This window comes from Oncorhynchus nerka, linkage group LG3 (assembly GCF_034236695.1).
Source record: "Oncorhynchus nerka isolate Pitt River linkage group LG3, Oner_Uvic_2.0, whole genome shotgun sequence".
Taxonomy (NCBI): Eukaryota; Metazoa; Chordata; class Actinopteri; order Salmoniformes; family Salmonidae; genus Oncorhynchus; species Oncorhynchus nerka.
In genome coordinates, this window is record NC_088398.1 from 83,351,711 (window position 1) to 83,376,354 (window position 24,644).

The window sequence follows — 24,644 nt, forward strand, 5'->3', positions numbered from 1 at the left end:
TTACCCCACAGTTCTCCATATAGACAGAACATTCTATTACCCCACAGTTCTCCATATAGACAGAACATTCTATTACCCCACAGTTCTCCATACTGTATAGACAGGACATTCTATTACATTCTACAGTTCTCCATATAGACAGAACATTCTATTACCCCACAGTTCTCCATATAGACAGAACATTCTATTACCCCACAGTTATCCATATAGACAGAACATTCTATTACCCCACAGTTATCCATATAGACAGAACATTCTATTACCCCACAGATCTCCATATAGACAGAACATTCTATTACCCCACAGTTATCCATATAGACAGAACATTCTATTACCCCACAGTTCTCCATATAGACAGGACATTCTATTACCCCACAGATCTCCATACTGTATAGACAGGACATTCTATGTCTATACAAGCAGAACACTGACCTCATAGACATGCAGTATCTGTGGGCCGATGTCGTCTCCTACGACAGGGTTCTCTTTAGGCTGCCAGTTGGCAACAGGCAGGAAGACCTGGTCTGGGGCGGACACCCTACAGCAGAGGGAGAGGAGAGAAGAGGGAGGGAGGGAGAGGAGAGGGAGGGAGGGAGGGAGGGAGAAAGAGGAGAAGAGAAAGAAGAGAAGTTAAAGAGCTGGTAGAGTTAAGATATTCCCAACAGGACTGTAGAGCTGGTAGAGGTAACACATGGGTACTGTCTCTACTGAGATGGTAGAGGTAACACATGGGTACTGTCTCTACTGAGATGGTAGAGGTAACACATGGGTACTGTCTCTACTGAAATGGTAGAGGTAACACATGGGTACTGTCTCTACTGAGATGGTAGAGGTAACACATGGGTACTGTCTCTACTGAGGTGGTAGAGGTAACACATGGGTACTGTCTCTACTGAGATGGTAGAGGTAACACATGGGTACTGTCTCTACTGAGATGGTAGAGGTAACACATGGGTACTGTCTCTACTGAGATGGTAGAGGTAACACATGGGTACTGTCTCTACTGAGATGGTAGAGGTAACACATGGGTACTGTCTCTACTGAGATGGTAGAGGTAACACATGGGTACTGTCTCTACTGAGATGGTAGAGGTAACACATGGGTACTGTCTCTACTGAGGTGGTAACACATGGGTACTGTCTCTACTGAGATGGTAACACATGGGTACTGTCTCTACTGAGATGGTAGAGGTAACACATGGGTACTGTCTCTACTGAGATGGTAGAGGTAACACATGGGTACTGTCTCTACTGAGGTGGTAGAGGTAACACATGGGTACTGTCTCTACTGAGGTGGTAGAGGTAACACATGGGTACTGTCTCTACTGAGGTGGTAACACATGGGTACTGTCTCTACTGAGGTGGTAACACATGGGTACTGTCTCTACTGAGATGGTAACACATGGGTACTGTCTCTACTGAGATGGTAGAGGTAACACATGGGTACTGTCTCTTCTGAGATGGTAGAGGTAACACATGGGTACTGTCTCTACTGAGATGGTAGAGGTAACACATGGGTACTGTCTCTACTGAGATGGTAACACATGGGTACTGTCTCTACTGAGATGGTAGAGGTAACACATGGGTACTGTCTCTACTGAGATGGTAGAGGTAACACATGGGTACTGTCTCTACTGAGATGGTAGAGGTAACACATGGGTACTGTCTCTACTGAGATGGTAACACATGGGTACTGTCTCTACTGAGATGGTAACACATGGGTACTGTCTCTACTGAGATGGTAACACATGGGTACTGTCTCTACTGAGATGGTAACACATGGGTACTGTCTCTACTGAGATGGTAACACATGGGTACTGTCTCTACTGAGATGGTAACACATGGGTACTGTCTCTACTGAGATGGTAGAGGTAACACATGGGTACTGTCTCTACTGAGATGGTAGAGGTAACACATGGGTACTGTCTCTACTGAGATGGTAACACATGGGTACTGTCTCTACTGAGATGGTAACACATGGGTACTGTCTCTACTGAGATGGTAACACATGGGTACTGTCTCTACTGAGATGGTAACACATGGGTACTGTCTCTACTGAGATGGTAACACATGGGTACTGTCTCTACTGAGTTGGTAAGAGGTAACACATGGGTACTGTCTCTACTGAGATGGTAGAGGTAACACATGGGTACTGTCTCTACTGAGATGGTAGAGGTAACACATGGGTACTGTCTCTACTGAGATGGTAGAGGTAACACATGGGTACTGTCTCTACTGAGATGGTAGAGGTAACACATGGGTACTGTCTCTACTGAGATGGTAACACATGGGTACTGTCTCTACTGAGATGGTAGAGGTAACACATGGGTACTGTCTCTACTGAGATGGTAGAGGTAACACATGGGTACTGTCTCTAATTCTGTCGCGGCTTACTATTTATGCCTCATTCATTCCCCAGGTCTGTCTGTTTACAGAAGCCAACCAGGCTAAACTCTCCTGTGATACATCACTGGGGCCAAGCTTCCTGCCATCCAGGACCTCTATACCAGGCGGTGTCAGAGGAAGACCCTCAAAATTGTCAAAGACTCCAGCCACCCTAGTTGCAGACTGTTCTCTCTGCTACCACACAGCAAGCGGTACCGGAGCACCAAGTCTAGGTCCAAGAGGCTCTAAACAGCTTCTACCCCCAAGCCATAAGGTTCCTAAACATTTAATCAATTGGCTACCCAGACTATTTGCATTTCCCCCCACCTCTCTTCTACGCTGCTGCTACTCTCTGTTATTATCTATGCATAGTCACTTTAACAACCCTACCTGCATGTACATATTACCTCAACTAACCGGTGCCCCCCGCACATTGACTGTACAGGTACCCCCTGTATATAGCCTCCACATTGACTCTGTACCGTAATACCCTGTATATAGCCTCCACATTGACTCTGTACCGGTACACCCTGTATATAGCCTCCACATTGACTCTGTACCGGTACACCCTGTATATAGCCTCCACATTGACTCTGTACCGGTACCCCCTGTATATAGCCTCCACATTGACTCTGTACCGGTACCCCCTGTATATAGCCTCCACATTGACTCTGTACCGGTACACCCTGTATATAGCCTCCACATTGACTCTGTACCGGTACACCCTGTATATAGCCTCCACATTGACTCTGTACCGGTACCCCTGTATATAGTCTCCACATTGACTCTGTACCGGTACCCCCTGTATATAGCCTCCACATTGACTCAGGTACCGGTACCCCCCTGTATATAGCCTCCACATTGACTCTGTACCGGTACCCCCTGTATATAGCCTCCACATTGACTCTGAACGGGTACCCCTGTATATAGCCTCCACATTGACTCTGTACCGGTACCCCTGTATATAGCCTCCACATTGACTCTGTACCGGTACCCCTGTATATAGCCTCCACATTGACTCTGTACCGGTACCCCTGTATATAGCCTCCACATTGACTCTGTACCGGTACCCCCTGTATATAGCCTCCACATTGACTCTGTACCGGTACACCCTGTATATAGTCTCCACATTGACTCTGTACCGGTACCCCCTGTATATAGCCTCCACATTGACTCTGTACCGGTACCCCTGTATATAGCCTCCACATTGACTCTGTACCGGTACCCCCTGTATATAGCCTCCACATTGACTCTGTACAGGTACCCCTGTATATAGCCTCCACATTGACTCTGTACCGGTACACACTGTCTATAGCCTCCACATTGACTCTGTACCGGTACCCCTGTATATAGCCTCCACATTGACTCTGTACCGGTACCCCCTGTATATAGCCTCCACATTGACTCTGTACCGGTACCCCTGTATATAGCCTCCACATTGACTCTGTACCGGTACCCCCTGTATATAGCCTCCACATTGACTCTGTACCGGTACACCCTGTATATAGTCTCCACATTGACTCTGTACCGGTACACCCCCCTTGTATATCAGCGCATGTGACAAAAAAAAAGTGTGATTTGATAAACACTTAGTTTCTGAGGCAGAACACAAAAACAGGTGAACGTCCCTCCTAGGGTTTTGAGCCCAATTAACCAATTAACTAATTAACTGCAGTCTGCATTGCTGTCATATTATGGTACACAATCACACGATCATCTGAATTCATATTATCAGAATATTTTTTTTTTAAATGTACTTTATGATGTTCAGTAAATCATGTATTATGGTATTAAGGTATTGAAATGAGTAAATCATGTATAATTAAGGTATTCAAATGAGTAAATCATGTATAATTAAGGTATTCAAATGAGTAAATCATGTATAATTAAGGTATTCAAATGAGTAAATCATGTATAATTAAGGTATTCAAATGAGTAAATCATGTATAATTAAGGTATTCAAATGAGTAAATAATGTATAATTAAGGTATTGAAATGAGTGAGGAGACACATACCCTCTGATATCCACCTTGGCAAGGACAGCCAGCTTTGTGATGCTGAGGACCCGACTGCTGGTGTTGTTGAACTGGTTGGAACTGAAAAGACAATATTATATTCTTCTATTATAAAAAGACCACTGTGCACAGTACAGGTTGATGCTATAACACACACGTCCACGAGGTGGCGCCATTGCATACATGTTGTAACTTGCATCCAGAATTTTAAACTGGTGAGACAAACCTCAAAAAAAAAAACTCCTCCAGACAATTCCACCACGAGACTCGTGAGTTTTTAGCTAAACTATTCTGAACAATTCAACAATGCCTTTGGTCAGCAGAATGCGTGTGTAAAGACAACCCCGTGTGAGCTAAGGGACCGGCATGGTAAACAGGAGGCTAGGAGAATGCGTGTGTAAAGACAGCCCCGTGTGAGCTAAGGGACCGGCATGGTAAACAGGAGGCTAGGAGAATGCGTGTGTAAAGACAGCCCCGTGTGAGCTAAGGGACCGGCATGGTAAACAGGAGGCTAGGAGAATGCGTGTTTAAAGACAGCCCCGAGTGAGCTAAGGGACCGATGGTAAACAGGAGGCTAGGAGGCTAAAATGCATGTGTAAAGACAGCCCGTGTGAGCTAAGGGACCGGCATGGTAAACAGGAGGCTAGGAGGCTAGGAGAATGCGTGTGTAAAGACAGCCCCGTGTGAGCTAAGGGACCGGCATGGTAAACAGGAGGCTAGGAGAATGCGTGTGTAAAGACAGCCCCGTGTGAGCTAAGGGACCGGCATGGTAAACAGGAGGCTAGGAGGCTAGGAGAATGCGTGTGTAAAGACAGCCCCGTGTGAGCTAAGGGACCGGCATGGTAAACAGGAGGCTAGGAGGCTAGGAGAATGCGTGGTGTAAAGACAGCCCACGTGTGAGCTAAGGGACCGGCATGGTAAACAGGAGGCAGGAGGCTAGGAGAATGTGTGTGTAAAGACAGCCCCGTGTGAGCTAAGGGACCGATGGTAAACAGGAGGCTAGGAGAATGCGTGTGTAAAGACAGCCCCGTGTGAGCTAAGGGACCGGCATGGTAAACAGGAGGCTAGGAGGCTAGGAGAATGCGTGTGTAAAGACAGCCCCGTGTGAGCTAAGGGACCGGCATGGTAAACAGGAGGCTAGGAGGCTAGGAGAATGCGTGTGTAAAGACAGCCCCGTGTGAGCTAAGGGACCGGCATGGTAAACAGGAGGCTAGGAGGCTAGGAGAATGCGTGTGTAAAGACAGCCCCGTGTGAGCTAAGGGACCGGCATGGTAAACAAGAGGCTAGGAGGCTAGGAGAATGCGTGTGTAAAGACAGCCCCGTGTGAGCTAAGGGACCGGCATGGTAAACAGGAGGCTAGGAGGCTAGGAGAATGCGTGTGTAAAGACAGCCCCGTGTGAGCTAAGGGACTGGCATGGTAAACAGGAGGCTAGGAGAATGTGTGTGTAAAGACAGCCCCGTGTGAGCTAAGGGACCGGCATGGTAAACAGGAGGCTAGGAGAATGCGTGTGTAAAGACAGCCCCGTGTGAGCTAAGGGACCGGCATGGTAAACAGGAGGCTAGGAGAATGCGTGTGTAAAGACAGCCCCGTGTGAGCTAAGGGACCGGCATGGTAAACAGGAGGCTAGGAGAATGCGTGTGTAAAGACATCCCCTTGTGAGCTAAGGGACCGGCATGGTAAACAAGAGGCTAGGAGACCAAATGCTTTTCACAACAACAGGATATATCTACTCTGTAATTGAAATGCCACTCTGAATACAAGCAGGGAGAACGCAAATACACGTCTTAGGTTCTGTCCCAAATGGCAGCCTACTTTATATAGTGCATCTCACTCACTCACCTCACTCAAGCAAGTGAAGTAGATAATATACAAAAGTGAAATGAACAGTAAACATTACACTCACAGAAGTTCCAAAGATTAAATAGATTTTCAAATGTCATATATATATATATACACACAGTGTTGTAACAATGTGCAAATGGTTGAAGTACAAAAGGGAAAAATAAATAAGCATAAATATGGGTTGTATTTACAATGGTGTGTGTTCTTCACTGGTTGCCCTTTTCTTGTGGCAACAGGTCACAAATCTTGCTGCTGTGATGGCACACTGTGGTATTTCACCCAGTAGATCAAAATCGGATTTGTTTTCAAATTCTTTGTGGATCTGTGTAATCTGAGGGAAATATGTCTCTCTAATATGGTCATACATTGGGCAGGAGGTTAGGAAGTGCAGCTCAGTTTCCACCTCATTTTGTGGGCAGTGTTGCACATAGCCTGTCTTCTCTTGAGAGCCATGTCTGCCTACGGCGGCCTTTCTCAATAGCAAGGCTATGCTCACTGAGTCTGTACATAGTCAAAGCTTTCCTTAATTTTGGGTCAGTCACAGTGGTCAGGTATTCTGCCGCTGTGTACTCTCTGTGTAGGGCCAAATAGCATTCTAGTTTGCTGTTCTGTTCGTTAATTCTTTCCAATGTGCCAATTCATTATCTTTTTGTTTTCTCGTGATTTGATTGGGTCTAATCATGTTTCTGTCCTGGGGCTCTGTAGGGTGTGTTTGTGTTTGTGAACAGAGCCCCAGGACCAGCTTGCTTAGGAGACTCTTCTCCAGGTTCATCTCTCTGTAGGTGATGGCTTTGTTATGGAAGGTTTGGGAATCGCTTCCTTTTAGGTGGTTGTAGAATTTAACGGCTCTTTTCTGGATTTTGATAATTAGTGGGTATCGGCCTAATTCTGCTCTGCATTATTTGGTGTTCTACGTTGTACACTGGAGGATATTTTAGCAACATTCTGCATGCAGAGTCTCAATTTGGTGTTTGTCCCATTTTGTAGAATTCTTGGTTGGTGAGCGGACCCCAGACCTCACAACCATTAAGGGCAATGGCATCTCTCTCTCTCTCTACAAGGGCATCTCTCTCTCTCTCTACAAGGGCTTCTCTCTATCTCTCTCTACAAGGGCATCTCTCTCTTTCTCTACAAGGGCTTCTCTCTATCTCTCTCTACAAGGGCATCTCTCTATCTCTCTCTACAAGGGCTTCTCTCTATCTCTCTCTACAAGGGCTTCTCTCTATCTCTCTCTACAAGGGCTTCTCTCTCTTTCTCTACAAGGGCTTCTCTCTCTTTCTCTACAAGGGCTTCTCTCTCTTTCTCTACAAGGGCATCTCTCTCTTTCTCTCTACAAGGACTTCTCTCTCTCTCTCTCTACAAGGGCATCTCTCTCTCTCTCTCTACAAGGGCTTCTCTCTCTCTCTCTCTACAAGGGCATCTCTCTATCTCTCTCTACAAGGGCATCTCTCTCTCTCTCTACAAGGGCTTCTCTCTCTCTCTCTCTACAAGGACTTCTCTCTCTTTCTCTCTCTACAAGGACTTCTCTCTCTTTCTCTCTCTACAAGGGCTTCTCTCTTTCTCTACAAGGGCTTCTCTCTCTTTCTCCACAAGGGCTTCTCTCTCTTTCTCCAAAAGGGCTTCTCTCTCTTTCTCCACAAGGGCTTCTCTCTCTTTCTCCACAAGGGCTTCTCTCTCTCCTTCTCTCTACAAGGGCTTCTCTCTCTTTCTCCACAAGGGCTTCTCTCTCTTTCTCCACAAGGGCTTCTCTCTCTTTCTCCACAAGGGCTTCTCTCTCTTTCTCCAAAAGGACTTCTCTCTCTCCTTCTCTCTACAAGGGCTTCTCTCTCTTTCTCCACAAGGGCTTCTCTCTCTTTCTCCACAAGGGCTTCTCTCTCTTTCTCCAAAAGGGCTTCTCTCTCTCTCTCTCTCTACAAAGGCTTCTCTCTCTTTCTCCAAAAGGGCTTCTCTCTCTCTTTCTCTACAAGGGCTTCTCTCTCTCTCTCTACAAGGGCTTCTCTCTCTCTCTTTCTCTACAAGGGCTTCTCTCTCTCTCTTTCTCCAAAAGGGCTTCTCTCTCTCTCTTTCTCCAAAAGGGCTTCTCTCTAACTCTACAAGGGGGCACGTATTACCTTCATGATGAGGTTATTATGGACAAAAGAGCAAGATTATTTTGTCAAACGGCAGTCAATCACCATGTTACCTAAATTAGACCATCTATTTTTATTGTAAAGGAGCATCAAGCTCATCACTGGGCTCTTTCACCACCCTGTGAAGTTCATCATAACGGATTTCATCTGTAGCCTGATAAACTGCATGGTTTCCCCAGTCATAGTGGGAGGACCAACACACCATGTCATCACATGACTCACAGTTTACTTTGATATTCTGATGGTTATTACATTACTATTATGATGGTTATTACATTACTATTATGATGGTTATTACATTACTATTATGATGGTTATTACATTACTATTATGATGGTTATTACATTACTATTATGATGGTTATTACATTACTATTATGATGGTTATTACATTACTATTTGATATTATGCTGGTTATTACATTACTATGATGGTTATTACATTACTATGATGGTTATTACATTACTATGATGGTTATTACATTACTATTATGATGGTTATTACATTACTATTATGATGGTTATTACATTACTATTATGATGGTTATTACATTACTATTATGATGGTTATTACATTACTATTATGCTGGTTATTACATTACTATTATGATGGTTATTACATTACTATTATGCTGGTTATTATGATGGTTATTACATTACTATTATGCTGGTTATTACATTACTATTTGATATTATGCTGGTTATTACATTACTATGATGGTTATTACATTACTATGATGGTTATTACATTACTATGATGGTTATTACATTACTATTATGATGGTTATTACATTACTATGATGGTTATTACATTACTATTATGATGGTTATTACATTACTATTATGATGGTTATTACATTACTATTATGATGGTTATTACATTACTATTATGATGGTTATTACATTACTATTTGATATTCTGATGGTTATTACATTACTATTATGATGGTTATTACATTACTATTATGCTGGTTATTACATTACTATTTGATATGATGCTGGTTATTACATTACTATGATGGTTATTCCATTACTATGATGGTTATTACATTACTATTATGATGGTTATTACATTACTATTTGATATGATGCTGGTTATTACATTACTATTTGATATGATGGTTATTACATTACTATTTGATATGATGGTTATTACATTACTATTTGCGCATAAAGGCATTTCCACCACCATTTCTCGTATAATATATTTTACAGACACAAAAAGATCCCACCTTGTATAACGTATTTTGTTTTGTTGACGTTTGGAAAGTTTACAGAAAATGTTTGTTTCCATCAGTCCTGTCATTGTTTTTATCCGACATTACTGTAAACTTTACTAGACATCTTGGCCATGTTCTGTTATCATCTCCACCCGGCACAGCCAGAAGAGGACTGGCCACCCCTCATAGCCTGGTTCATCTCCACCCGGCACAGCCAGAAGAGGACTGGCCACCCCTCAGACCCTGGTTCATCTCCACCCGGCACAGCCAGAAGAGGACTGGCCACCCCACATAGCCTGGTTCCTCTCTAGGTTTCTTCCTAGGTTCTGGCCTTTCTAGGGAGTTTTCCCTCATAGCCTGGTTCCTCTACTGGCATGTCTACTGTCTGACCCTGCTGGCCATCTATGAACATTTGAACATCTTGGCCATGTTCTGTTATAATCTCCACCCGGCACAGCCAGAAGAGGACTGGCCACCCCACATAGCCTGGTTTCTCTCTTAGGTTTCTTCCTAGGTTCTGGCCTTTCTAGGGAGTTTTTCCTAGCCACCGTGCTTCTACACCTGCATTGCTTGCTGTTTGGGGGTTTTAGGCTGGGTTTCTGTACAGCACTTTGAGATATCAGCTGATGTACGAAGGGCTATATAAATAAATTTGATATAAATAACAACAGGAAAACTGCTGATGCGTAACAACGTTTACAAAGTTGCTACTTTAATATTGTACTATTCTAACTCTTACCAGTAAGTTGAGACCCTGATTGTAGTTCCTAAAATAAGAAAGAGTTTCTACGACCCGTGATTACCTCTTTATCTGCAGGTCAAACTCCACAGACGTGTCCTGCTCTGAGAGCTGATGAACGCTGAAACGTAGACCGGCCAGCACCTGAACACACCACAACATCAGGATCACTGTGAGTCACTCTGATATCAGAGGCACATTTATTCACAAAGTACACTCACATGTACCAGTAACCCGGTGTGACCCGGTGCCGTCTAGGTGTCTGTTAACAGCCCGACATAGAAATAGAATACCTAGAACAGGAATCCCCCCCCCCCCCCCTCCGGTCAACAGGACTGCCACCATCTGCATGCTCCATCCACTCACTTTAGTTCCTCCTTTCATGGGGTTCCCCAGGTCACACACCACCACCCTGGTCTGATTCTCTATCTTGTAGGCGCAGGACAATCTAGACAGAGTCTGGAAAAGGGGACAAATAAATATGTATTATTTATTTTTCTAAGCTTTTACTGCTGTTTCCGTCCATCATAACATCACGGCTGTATTGTCATTGGACAAACAAACATGTCTCATTAGTATTTTAGCATCAGGATTCCTTCAGAGAACCATTTCAAGTGGTTAGAGTGTAGAGGTGGCAGCGTAGTCTAGTGGTTAGCGTGTAGAGGTGGCAGCGTAGCCTAGTGGTTAGAGTGTAGAGGTGGCAGCGTAGCCTAGTGGTTAGTGTAGAGGTGGCAGGGTAGCCTAGTGGTTAGAGTGTAGAGGTGGCAGCGTAGCCTAGTGGTTAGAGTGTAGAGGAGGCAGGTAGCCTAGTGGTTAGAGTGTAGAGGTGGCAGCGTAGCCTAGTGGTTAGAGTGTAGAGGTGGCAGGGTAGCCTAGTGGTTAGAGTGTAGAGGCGGCAGCGTAGCCTAGTGGTTAGAGTGTAGAGGCGGCAGCGTAGCCTAGTGGTTAGAGTGTAGAGGTGGCAACGTAGCCTAGTGGTTAGAGTGTAGAGGCAGCAGGGTAGCCTAGTGGTTAGAGTGTAGAGGCGGCAGCGTAGCCTAGTGGTTAGAGTGTAGAGGCGGCAGCGTCCTCCGAGCTGACAAGGTAAAAAAATCTGTCGTTCTGCCCCTGAACAAGGCAGTTAACCCACCGTTCCTTGGCCGTCATTGTAAATAAGAATTTGTTCTTAAACTGACTTGTCTAGTTAAATAAAGGTTAAATTAATAAAAATAAATAAAAAGTTAATCAACGGTGAGAGTCTATCAAATGAGTAACTTAACCACCGCCACTGTACGGCCACCAGGGGAACGCCACTGTACGGCCACCAGGGGAACGCCACTGTACGGCCACCAGGGGAACGCCACTGTACGGCCACCAGGGGAACGCCACTGTACGGCCACCAGGGGAACGCCACTGTACGGCCACCAGGGGAACGCCACTGTACGGCCACCAGGGGAACGCCACTGTACGGCCACCAGGGGAACGCCACTGTAGGGCCACCAGGGGAACGCCACTGTACGGCCACCAGGGGAACGCCACTGTACGGCCACCAGGGGAACGCCACTGTACGGCCACCAGGGGAACGCCACTGTACGGCCACCAGGACTTTACGGCCACCAGGGGAACGCCACTGTACAGCCACCAGGGGAACGCCACTGTACAGCCACCAGGGGAACGCCACTGTACAGCCACCAGGGGAACGCCACTGTACAGCCACCAGGGGAACGCCACTGTACAGCCACCAGGGGAACGCCACTGTACAGCCACCAGGGGAACGCCACTGTACAGCCACCAGGGGAATGCAGAGGAGGAACACAATGAGGGAAATCACCAATTTTTATTTAACCTTTATTTTAACTAGGCAAGTCAGTTGAAGAACAAATTCTTATTTACAATGACGGCCAAGGAACGGCCAATGACGCCCCCCCCGGGGCCAAACCCTAACCCGGACGACTCTGGGACATTGGGGGCCAGCCCTATGGGACTCCAGATCATGACCTGTAGTCTGTAGTGACGCCTCTAGCACTGAGAGATGGAGTGTCTAAGACCGCTGACCCACTCAGGAGCCCAATGAGGGGGAATGTATACCTCACTGTTGGGTACAACCTACCCATCACCATCACAGTTCATTAGGGGAGTTCATACCTCACTGTTGGGTACAACCTACCCATCACCATCACAGTTCATTAGAGGAGTTTCTACCTCACTGTTGGGTACAACCTACCCATCACCACCACCATCACAGTTCATTAGGGGAGTTTCTACCTCACTGTTGGGTATAACCTACCCATACTATCACCATCACAGTTCATTAGGGGAGTTTCTACCTCACTGTTGGGTATAACCTACCCATACCATCACCATCACAGTTCATTAGAGGAGTTTCTACCTCACTGTTGGGTATAACCTACCCATCACCACCACCATCACAGTTCATTAGGGGAGTTTCTACCTCACTGTTGGGTACAACCTACCCATCACCATCACAGTTCATTAGAGGAGTTTCTACCTCACTGTTGGGTACAACCTACCCATCACCATCACCATCACAGTTCAATAGGGGAGTTTCTACCTCACTGTTGGGTACAACCTACCCATCACCATCACAGTTCATTAGGGGAGTTTCTACCTCACTGTTGGGTACAACCTACCCATCACCATCACAGTTCATTAGAGGAGTTAATACCTCACTGTTGGGTACAACCTACCCATCACCATCACAGTTCATTAGGGGAGTTTCTACCTCACTGTTGGGTACAACCTACCCATCACCATCACCATCACAGTTCATTAGGGGAGTTAATACCTCACTGTTGGGTACAACCTACCCATCACCATCACAGTTCATTAGAGGAGTTTCTACCTCACTGTTGCGTACAACCTACCCATACCATCACCATCACAGTTCATTAGAGGAGTTTCTACCTCACTGTTGCGTACGACCTACCCATCACCATCACAGTTCATTAGGGGAGTTTCTACCTCACTGTTGCGTACGACCCCGGTGAAGTCAGCCTGGGGAGGAATGAAGACATGTAGCTCTGCCTCGTACGCCCCCTCTCCTCGGTTCTCCGCGGTCACCTCCAGGGTCAAGGGGTTATCGTCTCCGATGTAGATCTCCTTCTGGTCACTTGTGGTAAAAAAAAAAAAAAAAGACAATTAATGGAAAAAGATCTAGACTCCGTTTGAACAAAGTCACTGTTTCCAGAACCACACTGTTCTGGCGATAATACGTTCCCTGTAACGAGGCCAGCACAGCTGGGCTTGGCTAGCTATGTTAGTCCTCATAGCCTTTATATACTGAAGGAGGAGGACCACTCACCTCACTACAGACAGTCTGAGGTCTGGCTTGCAGATGTTGTCATCTCCACAGTCCAGTAGGATATGGGCCTGAAAAATATGGTCCCAAGTAGACAGTTTGTTTACTCCCCCAAAACAACTTTACCCATCCCTCACCACTCAACCAGAGGAGGCTCCAACAGAGGAGGACGGGGAGGACCATCCTCCTCAGTGGATTTCATAAAAAATAGTGAAACATTTAAAAGAGTTTTTAAAGATAAAACTATACTAAATATATTCACATCATCCAAGTAATTGATTAAAACACAATGTTTTGCAATGAAGATCTACAGTAGCCTCAACATCACTCTGTTAGGTAGCACTGTGGTGTTGCCGGAGGACAGCTAGCTTCCATCCTCCTCTGGGTACATTGACTTCAATACAAAACCTAGGAGGCTCGTGGTTCACACCCCCTTCCATAGACTTACACAAGTAATTATGACAACTCCCGGAGGACGTCCTCCAACATTGTAGCATGAACTGACATGTTGTCCACCCAATCAAAGGATCAGAGAATTAATCTAGCACTGAAAAGTACAAGGTACAGCTACAGCTAGCACTGCAGTGTATAAAATGTGGTGAGTAGTTGACTCAAAGTGAGAGGAAGACAATGGGTAAAGTTAAACAAAACATTTTTTTAAAAATTAAGGAGATTCAGCAGAAAGAGAGAGCTATATTTCATTGTATTTTTCTTCTTAGTTTACCTTTCACTTCCTTAGCTAATGCAGCTAATTTAGCCTACTCAACAACCTGACTCAAACAGAGAGGAATGCTATTGACGTTAGCTAGCTAGCTGGCTAAGGCTATCCAACACAGGAAATCTTCTAAGTCAAGGTAAGCTTTTGGTTTTATTAATTTACCAGGCGATGTAACTGCTAAACTGCTTGCTGTACACTGTACTGAGTAATTGTACACACAGATTGGATTGTTTTACTAACACGTTAGCTTGTTGGCTATAACGTAAGCTGTGTAAAAGGTTAGCGGTTATGGTAAGAAGGTTTGGCTTTGGGGGGGGGTGTTTGCGCCTGGTCACAGAGGGCTGTTGTGTTGTACACTAAAGTCCACAAGCGAAGGGAAAAGGTGAGAGGAGGACAGAGCGAAGATGCGAGAAGGAATTCTACAACGAACAAAGTGACGACGCTGTATGTGGCTGCTGAGAAAGCGAACTGTGCGGATGATCAGGGGTGTCCCTGATCCCATCCCGACGATTCTGTTGCGAAGTGTTTCTTTAAAAAACGGAAGCAAACGGAACAGAACGGGGAGGGACTTAGCTAAATTTGTCCAATAGGAACGCTTGATTTAGTTGCAAAATTTAACGTTTTGCAACGGTATTCCCTACATAGTGCACTACTTTAGACCAGGACTCATAGGGATCTGATTAAAAGTAGTGCACTATATAGGGCATAGGGTGCCATTTGGGACGAAGCCTTAAGTAAAGCGGTACCTGTTTGGAGATGTTGGTGGGCGTAGACTGGTCCAGGATAGGCAGTAGGCCGGTCTTATCTGCAGCCTGCTGGTAGTCCAGACTAAACTCCATGAACACAGAGATGGGAGTGATCTTATCCCGGAACTCAGAGTCGTCCTACAGAACAGAGGGTTGTGGTTTAGTAACTAGAGTCATCCTACAGAGGGTTGTGGTTTAGTAACTAGTCATCCTACAGAGGGTTGTGGTTTAGTAACTAGTCATCCTACAGAGGGTTGTGGTTTAGTAACTAGAGTCATCCTACAGAGGGTTGTGGTTTAGTAACTAGTCATCCTACAGAGGGTTGTGGTTTAGTAACTAGTCATCCTACAGAGGGTTGTGGTTAAGTAACTAGAGTCATCCTACAGAGGGTTGTGGTTTAGTAATTAGTCATCCTACAGAGGGTTGTGGTTTAGTAACTAGAGTCATCCTACAGAGGGTTGTGGTTTAGTAACTAGTCATCCTACAGAGGGTTGTGGTTTAGTAACTAGTCATCCTACAGAGGGTTGTGGTTTAGTAACTAGTCATCCTACAGAACAGAGGGTTGTGGTTTAGTAACTAGAGTCATCCTACAGAGGGTTGTGGTTTAGTAACTAGTCATCCTACAGAGGGTTGTGGTTTAGTAACTAGAGTCATCCTACAGAGGGTTGTGGTTTAGTAACTAGAGTCATCCTGCAGAGGGTTGTGGTTTAGAGGGTTGTGGTTTAGTAACTAGAGTCATCCTACAGAGGGTTGTGGTTTAGTAACTAGTCATCCTACAGAGGGTTCATCCTACAGAGGGTGGTTTAGTAACTAGTCATCCTACAGAGGGTTGTGGTTTAGTAACTAGTCAGTCCTAGTCATCCTAGAGGTTGTGGTTTAGTAACTAGTCATCCTACAGAGGGTTGTGGTTTAGTAACTAGTCATCCTACAGAGGGTTGTGGTTTAGTAACTAGTCATCCTACAGAGGGTTGTGGTTTAGTAACTAGTCATCCTACAGAGGGTTGTGGTTTAGTAACTAGTCATCCTACAGAGGGTTGTGGTTTAGTAACTAGTCATCCTACAGAGGGTTGTGGTTTAGTAACAGAGGAACAGAGGGTTGTGGTTTAGTAACTAGAGTCATCCTACAGAGGGTTGTGGTTTAGTAACTAGTCATCCTACAGAGGGTTGTGGTTTAGTAACTAGTCATCCTACAGAGGGTTGTGGTTTAGTAACTAGAGTCATCCTACAGAGGGTTGTGGTTTAGTAACTAGAGTCATCCTACAGAGGGTTGTGGTTTAGTAACTAGAGTCATCCTACAGAGGGTTGTGGTTTAGTAACTAGTCATCCTACAGAGGGTTGTGGTTTAGTAACTAGTCATCCTACAGAGGGTTGTGGTTTAGTAACTAGTCATCCTACAGAGGGTTGTGGTTTAGTAACTAGTCATCCTACAGAACAGAGGGTTGTGGTTTAGTAACTAGTCATCCTACAGAGGGTTGTGGTTTAGTAACTAGTCATCCTACAGAGGGTTGTGGTTTAGTAACTAGTCATCCTACAGAGGGTTGTGGTTTAGTAACAGAGGGTCAGTAACCTAGAGGGTTGTGGTTTAGTAACTAGTCATCCTACAGAGGGTTGTGGTTTAGTAACTAGAGTCATCCTACAGAGAGGTTGTGGTTTAGTAACTAGTCATCCTACAGAGGGTTCATCCTACAGAGGGTTGGTTTAGTAACTAGTCATCCTACAGAGGGTTGTGGTTTAGTAACTAGAGTCATCCTACAGAGGGTTGTGGTTTAGTTCCTACAGAGGGTTAGTAACTAGAGTCAACTTGTGGTTTAGTAACTAGTCATCCTACAGAGGGTTGTGGTTTAGTAACTAGAGTCATCCTACAGAGGGTTGTGGTTTAGTAACTAGTCATCCTACAGAGGGTTGTGGTTTAGTAACTAGTCATCCTACAGAACAGAGGGTTGTGGTTTAGTAACTAGTCATCCTACAGAGGGTTGTGGTTTAGTAACTAGAGGAGGGTTGTGGTTTAGTAACTAGTCATCCTACAGAGGGTTGTGGTTTAGTAACTAGTCATCCTACAGAGGGTTGTGGTTTAGTAACTAGTCATCCTACAGAGGGTTGTGGTTTAGTAACTAGAGTCATCCTACAGAGGGTTGTGGTTTAGTAACTAGAGTCATCCTACAGAGGGTTGTGGTTTAGTAACTAGAGTCATCCTACAGAGGGTTGTGGTTTAGTAACTAGAGTCATCCTACAGAGGGTTGTGGTTTAGTAACTAGTCATCCTACAGAGTCATCCTACAGAGGGGTTGTGGTTTAGTAACTATCCTACAGAGTCATTTAGTAACTAGAGTCATCCTACAGAGGGTTGTGGTTTAGTAACTAGTCATCCTACAGAGGGTTGTGGTTTAGTAACTAGTCATCCTACAGAGGGTTGTGGTTTAGTAACTAGTCATCCTACAGAGGGTTGTGGTTTAGTAACTAGAGTCATCCTACAGAGGGTTGTGGTTTAGTAACTAGAGTCATCCTACAGAGGGTTGTGGTTTAGTAACTAGTCATCCTACAGAGGGTTGTGGTTTAGTAACTAGAGTCATCCTACAGAGGGTTGTGGTTTAGTAACTAGTCATCCTACAGAACAGAGGGTTGTGGTTTAGTAACATCCTAGAGGGTCATCCATCCTACAGAGGGTTGTGGTTTAGTAACTTGTGGTTTAGTAACTAGAGTCATCCTACAGAGGGTTGTGGTTTAGTAACTAGTCATCCTACAGAGGGTTGTGGTTTAGTAACTAGTCATCCTACAGAGGGTTGTGGTTTAGTAACTAGTCATCCTACAGAGGGTTGTGGTTTAGTAACTAGAGTCATCCTACAGAGGGTTGTGGTTTAGTAACTAGTCATCCTACAGAACAGAGGGTTGTGGTTTAGTACCTAGTCATCCTACAGAGGGTTGTGGTTTAGTAACTAGAGTCATCCTACAGAGGGTTGTGGTTTAGTAACTAGTCATCCTACAGAGGGTTGTGGTTTAGTAACTAGAGTCATCCTACAGAGGGTTGTGGTTTAGTAACTAGTCATCCTACAGAGGGTTGTGGTTTAGTAACTAGTCATCCTACAGAGGGTTGTGGTTTAGTAACTAGTCATCCTACAGAGGGTTGTGGTTTAGTAACTAGTCATCCTACAGAGGGTTGTGGTTTAGTAACTAGTCATCCTACAGAGGGTTGTGGTTTAGTAACTAGAGTCATCCTACAGAGGGTTGTGGTTTAGTAACTAGAGTCATCCTACAGAGGGTTGTGGTTTAGTAACTAGTCATCCTACAGAGGGTTGTGGTTTAGTAACTAGTCATCCTACAGAGGGTTGTGGTTTAGTAACTAGAGTCATCCTACAGAGGGTTGTGGTTTAGTAACTAGTCATCCTACAGAACAGAGGGTTGTGGTTTAGTAACTAGAGTCATCCTACAGAGGGTTGTGGTTTAGTAACTAGTCATCCTACAGAGGGTTGTGGTTTAGTAACTAGAGTCATCCTACAGAGGGTTGTGGTTTAGTAACTAGAGTCATCCTACAGAGGGTTGTGGTTTAGTAACTAGTCATCCTACAGAGGGTTGTGGTTTAGTAACTAGTCATCCTACAGTCATCCTACAGAGGGTTGTGGTTTAGTAACTAGAGTCATCCTACAGAGGGTTGTGGTTTAGTAACCATCCTAGAGGGTCATCATCCTACAGAACAGAGGGTTGTGGTTTAGTAACTAGAGTCATCCTACAGAGGGTTGTGGTTTAGTAACTAGTCATCCTACAGAGGGTTGTGGTTTAACTAGTAACTAGTAACTAGTCATCCTACAGAGGGTTGTGGTTTAGTAACTAGAGTCATCCTACAGAGGGTTGTGGTTTAGTAACTAGTCATCCTACAGAGGGTTGTGGTTTAGTAACTAGAGTCATCCTACAGAGGGTTGTGGTTTAGTAACTAGAGTCATCCTACAGAACAGAGGGTTGTGGTTTAGTAACTAGTCATCCTACAGAGGGTTGTGGTTTAGTAACTAGTCATCCTACAGAGGGTTGTGGTTTAGTAACTAGTCATCCTACAGAGGGTTGTGGTTTAGTAACTAGAGTCATCCTACAGAGGGTTGTGGTTTAGTAACTAGTCATCCTACAGAGGGTTGTGGTTTAGTAACTAGAGTCATCCTACAGAGGGTTGTGGTTTAGTAACTTCTACACATGGAAACGCTAGAGCAACAAGAATCCATGAACAAAAACACACTGCATACAGAATCAATGCCTAAAGTTTACAAGATGAAACTCTCTCCTAATTCCAAACCAATCACTAGCCCCTACACACTTCTGGAGATCTGAAAAAAATGGGTATATTGAAGGGTATATTGTTTCCACCAGTCCTATCCTCTCAGATCATATGAGGGGGTCTTGTTAATAAGGGATGGTCCATTTTTCCTTTGGACAACTCACTATGAGAAAGGCTTCTTGCTCCTCGCAGGCTGGTCCTCGGCCGTTGCTGACCGTCATGTTCTTGGTGTACCGGGATGTCTTGCCGTGGAGGAACAGAACTCTCTTTGTCGCCCCCTTGTGTTTGTGTTTGTCCAACACCAGGTCAACCTGGAACTCTGACAAGGACACAGACTGACTGACAATGAGGCCGGGACTAACTAACTAACAGTCACTGAGCGATAGTTCTAACAGTCACTGAGCGATAGTTCTAACAGTCACTGAGCGATAGTTCTAACCGTCACTGAGCGATAGTTCTAACAGTCACTGAGCGATAGTTCTAACCGTCACTGAGCGATAGTTCTAACCGTCACTGAGCGATAGTTCTAACCGTCACTGAGCGATAGTTCTAACCGTCACTGAGCGATAGTTCTAACAGTCCCTGGGCGATAGTTCTAACCGTCACTGAGCGATAGTTCTAACCGTCACTGAGCGATAGTTCTAACAGTCACTGAGCGATAGTTCTAACAGTCACTGAGCGATAGTTCTAACAGTCCCTGGGCGATAGTTCTAACAGTCACTGAGCGATAGTTTTAACAGTAATGGCATCAGTTGTGATATGAGCAATGCTTTCAGAGGGAAATCACTAATTTCCAAAAAGACACACATCGTGTCCAGAGAAGATGGATGGCACAGAGTTTACAGCTCCACTTTAGACCAGCTGTAGGTTCCTTTTCGAGAACGCTCCTTTTTCTGACCACAAAAACACAGCTATTTGATCCTCTTGCTTCGTACAGTAGCTATGAGAACAAGAAGACGTTTCTAGTTTCCTGCAACAGTAGCTAATAGAATAGACTGTTCTAGTTTCCTGCAACAGTAGCTAATAGAATAGACTGTTCTAGTTTCCTGCAACAGTAGCTAATAGAATAGACGGTTCTAGTTTCCTGCAACAGTAGCTAATAGAATAGACGTTTCTAGTTTCCTGCAACAGTAGCTAATAGAATAGACGGTTCTAGTTTCCTGCAACAGTAGCTAATAGAATAGACGTTTCTAGTTTCCTGCAACAGTAGCTAATAGAATAGACGTTTCTAGTTTCCTGCAACAGTAGCTAATAGAATAGACGTTTATAGTTTCCTGCAACAGTAGCTAATAGAATAGACGTTTCTAGTTTCCTGCAACAGTAGCTAATAGAATAGACGGTTCTAGTTTCCTGCAACAATAGCTAATAGAATAGACGGTTCTAGTTTCCTGCAACACTACCCATTTGATGGGAGTCGGGGGGACATGAGCAGTGAAGTTCAAAGGCCTCTCGAGAAATAATGAATTGGGAGCGTCGTCTGTGGTCTCCCATGCAGCGCTGGGTCCTACTCATTAGAAAAAAGAAAAAAAACTAAACTGAAACAGGAACGGGGCTATCTGAACTTGTCCAATAAGAAATGTATGTTTTCATTTCTGTTGCAAAAACGTTTTGCTACAGTGTGCCCTAATGAACACGGCCCAGAGTCTGGGAGCCATTACACACACAGAGACAAAGACAGACAGACCGAGCGTGTTGCCATGTAACTGATGCAAAGCCAGATGGAGGCTTTTAAAAACCTTACACCACACAGCAGGCTGTCCTACTGGGAACGGAGCTGAGCTCACACTTACTAGCCTGAAGCTGTACTCTTAACAGGCTGGGTAACAGACTTAGTCCAGCCAGACAGGATGTCTTTATACAGAGACAAGAGGTGAGCCGTGGTTCTGTTGCCACGGTGATGCGTCCCAAATGGCACCCTATTCCCTTCGTAGTGCACTACTTTTAACCAGGGTCCATAGGGCTCAGGTCAAAGGTAGTGAACTACTTTTAACCAGGGTCCATAGGGCTCAGGTCAAAAGGTAGTGCACTACTTTTAACCAGGGTCCATAGGGCTCAGGTCAAAAGGTAGTGCACTATGTAGGGAATTAGGGTGGCATTTGGGATGCATCGCTGTTTCAGAGAAATAGAGGGAGAGACGGATAGCTGCGTTTTTTCGTGACCGTAAAGGGAGAGTTCTCTGTAAGTACAGCTGGTGGACAACTAGACAACTTAGTCTAGAGTAGCGTTTGTTGTGTAGCAGAGAGCCCCCGTAGGGATCCAATGTAGTGTAGAGAAGATACTCACTCAGTGAGGCTGGGGCGCTTCTCCCACTCGCCTTCACACAGTACTTCACTTTGAAACTGAGGGGAGACACAATAAATAATCGCCATGTACTTACATCTCGTAGACACAACTGAAAACAATTAAAATCCAACTCTAAAAGCACTAATAGTGTTCTCTACGGGCCAGTGTTCTCTACGGGCCACAGTGTTCTCTACGGGCCACAGAGTTCTCTACGGGCCACAGTGTTCTCTACGGGCCACAGTGTTCTCTACGGGCCACAGTGTTCTCTACGGGCCACAGTGTTCCCTACGGGCCACAGTGTTCCCTACGGGCCACAGTGTTCTCTACGGGCCACAGTGTTCTCTACGGGCCACAGTGTTCTCTACGGGCCACAGAGTTCTCTACGGGCCACAGTGTTCTCTACGGGCCACAGTGTTCTCTACGGGCCACAGAGTTCTCTACGGGCCACAGAGTTCTCTACGGGCCACAGTGTTCTCTGCGGTTCTCAAGACAAGCATACAGCACCACATGGTAGATACTAGCTAAACATGTTGCATGGTCTTATGTCAGCTCTGTTTGTCTGTACAGTTTAAACATGAGGTTACCAGACAGGAAGTCTGTCTGCACAGTTTAAACATGAGGTTACCAAACAGGAAGTCTGTCTGTACAGTTTAAACATGAGGTTACCAAACAGGAAGTCTGTGTGTACAGTTTAAACATGAGGTTACCAAACAGGAAGTCTGTCTGTACAGTTTAAACATGAGGTTACCAAACAGGAAGTCTGTCTGTACAGTTTAAACATGAGGTTACCAAACAGGAAGTCTGTCTGTACAGTTTAAACATGAGGTTACCAGACAGGAAGTCTGTCTGAACAGTTTAAACATGAGGTTACCAGACAGGAAGTGTGTGTGTGTTACAAACAGCACAAAGGGAGAACAAGAGTATGTCATATTAACATATTGTTCTTCTCAAACAAAGGCTTGCAAGTGTAACTTGCTAATACACTGTGTGGACTGTGTAGCCAATGAAGACCCCCCCCCCCCCATGCCATCCCTGACATGAACAAACGCATCGCACAGAGACATGAATATTTTCTCTCATAAGAAAGTGTCGCTCTGGATAAGAGCGTCTGCTAAATGACTTAAATGTAAATGTAATGAAAATCTGTGTGTCACGCACCAGGACACTGGTGTGTCATGGTCAAGCAGTTTGCAGTTCCTATCCTGTGGGTTGAGGATCTGGGGGCTGATGTCCAGGGTGGCGTTAACACTGATGACCGGCCGGGCCCTGGGGATCAAAGGTCAGACCATAAACAACAGCGGTGAGCACAGCGCGACCTAACCTGACAGCCAGCTCACAGGGGGAGATCTATCCTGACAGCCAGCTCACAGGGGGAGATCTATCCTGACAGCCAGCTCACAGGGGGAGATCTATCCTGACAGCCAGCCAGCTCACAGGGGGAGATCTATCCTGACAGCCAGCCAGCTCACAGGGGGAGATCTATCCTGACAGCCAGCTCACAGGGGGAGATCTATCCTGACAGCCAGCTCACAGGGGGAGATCTATCCTGACAGCCAGCTCACAGGGGGAGATCTATCCTGACAGCCAGCCAGCTCACAGGGGGAGATCTATCCTGACAGCCAGCCAGCTCACAGGGGGAGATCTATCCTGACAGCCAGCCAGCTCACAGGGGGAGATCTATCCTGACAGCCAGCCAGCTCACAGGGGGAGATCTATCCTGACAGCCAACCAGCTCACAGGGGGAGATCTATCCTGACAGCCAGCTCACAGGGGGAGATCTATCCTGACAGCCAGCCAGCTCACAGGGGGAGATCTATCCTGACAGCCAGCCAGCTCACAGGGGGAGATCTATCCTGACAGCCAACCAGCTCACAGGGGGAGATCTATCCTGACAGCCAGCCAGCTCACAGGGGGAGATCTATCCTCACAGCCAGCTCACAGGGGGAGATCTATCCTCACAGCCAGCTCACAGGGGGAGATCTATCCTGACAGCCAACTCACAGGGGGAGATCTATCCTGACAGCCAACTCACAGGGGGAGATCTATCCTGACAGCCAACTCACAGGGGGAGATCTATCCTGACAGCCAGCCAGCTCACAGGGGGAGATCTATCCTGACAGCCAGCTCACAGGGGGAGATCTATCCTGACAGCCAGCCAGCTCACAGGGGGAGATCTATCCTGACAGCCAGCTCACAGGGGGAGATCTATCCTGACAGCCAGCTCACAGGGGGAGATCTATCCTGACAGCCAGCTCACAGGGGGAGATCCTTCCTGACAGCCAGCTCACAGGGGGAGATCTATCCTGACAGCTCACAGGGGGAGATCTATCCTCACAGCCAGCCAGCTCACAGGGGGAGATCTATCCTGACAGCCAGCTCACAGGGGGAGATCTATCCTGACAGCCAGCTCACAGGGGGAGATCTATCCTGACAGCCAGCTCACAGGGGGAGATGTATCCTGACAGCCAGCTCACAGGGGGAGATCTATCCTGACAGCTCACAGGGGGAGATCTATCCTCACAGCCAGCCAGCTCACAGGGGGAGATCTATCCTGACAGCCAGCTCACAGGGGGAGATCTATCCTGACAGCCAGCTCACAGGGGGAGATCTATCCTGACAGCCAGCTCACAGGGGGAGATCTATCCTGACAGCCAGCTCACAGGGGGAGATCTATCCTGACAGCCAGCCAGCTCACAGGGGGAGATCTATCCTGACAGCTCACAGGGGGAGATCTATCCTCACAGCCAGCCAGCTCACAGGGGGAGATCTATCCTGACAGCTCACAGGGGGAGATCTATCCTGACAGCCAACTCACAGGGGGAGATCTATCCTGACAGCCAACTCACAGGGGGAGATCTATCCTGACAGCCAGCTCACAGGGGGAGATCTATCCTGACAGCCAGCTCACAGGGGGAGATCTATCCTGACAGCCAACTCACAGGGGGAGATCTATCCTGACAGCCAGCCAGCTCACAGGGGGAGATCTATCCTGACAGCCAGCCAGCTCACAGGGG

At 45.9% G+C, this 24,644-nt stretch overlaps 1 protein-coding gene across 3 annotated transcripts in view; it reads right to left on the reverse strand.

Moving 5' to 3' along the window:
• LOC115124221 (integrin alpha-V-like) overlaps positions 1 to 24,644 on the reverse strand; it is a 101,464-nt gene that overhangs the window by 39,129 nt on the left and 37,691 nt on the right. For all 3 annotated transcript variants that reach the window (XM_065016180.1, XM_065016174.1, XM_065016187.1), the window contains exons 15-24: positions 22,789 to 22,896; positions 21,631 to 21,686; positions 19,512 to 19,666; positions 15,091 to 15,228; positions 13,630 to 13,697; positions 13,290 to 13,437; positions 10,695 to 10,787; positions 10,393 to 10,472; positions 4,400 to 4,480; positions 433 to 538 (exon numbers count right to left, since the gene is read on the reverse strand). In XM_065016180.1, the coding sequence (XP_064872252.1) occupies positions 433 to 538; positions 4,400 to 4,480; positions 10,393 to 10,472; positions 10,695 to 10,787; positions 13,290 to 13,437; positions 13,630 to 13,697; positions 15,091 to 15,228; positions 19,512 to 19,666; positions 21,631 to 21,686; positions 22,789 to 22,896 (1,033 nt within the window). The remainder of the gene's footprint in view (positions 1 to 432; positions 539 to 4,399; positions 4,481 to 10,392; positions 10,473 to 10,694; positions 10,788 to 13,289; positions 13,438 to 13,629; positions 13,698 to 15,090; positions 15,229 to 19,511; positions 19,667 to 21,630; positions 21,687 to 22,788; positions 22,897 to 24,644) is intronic.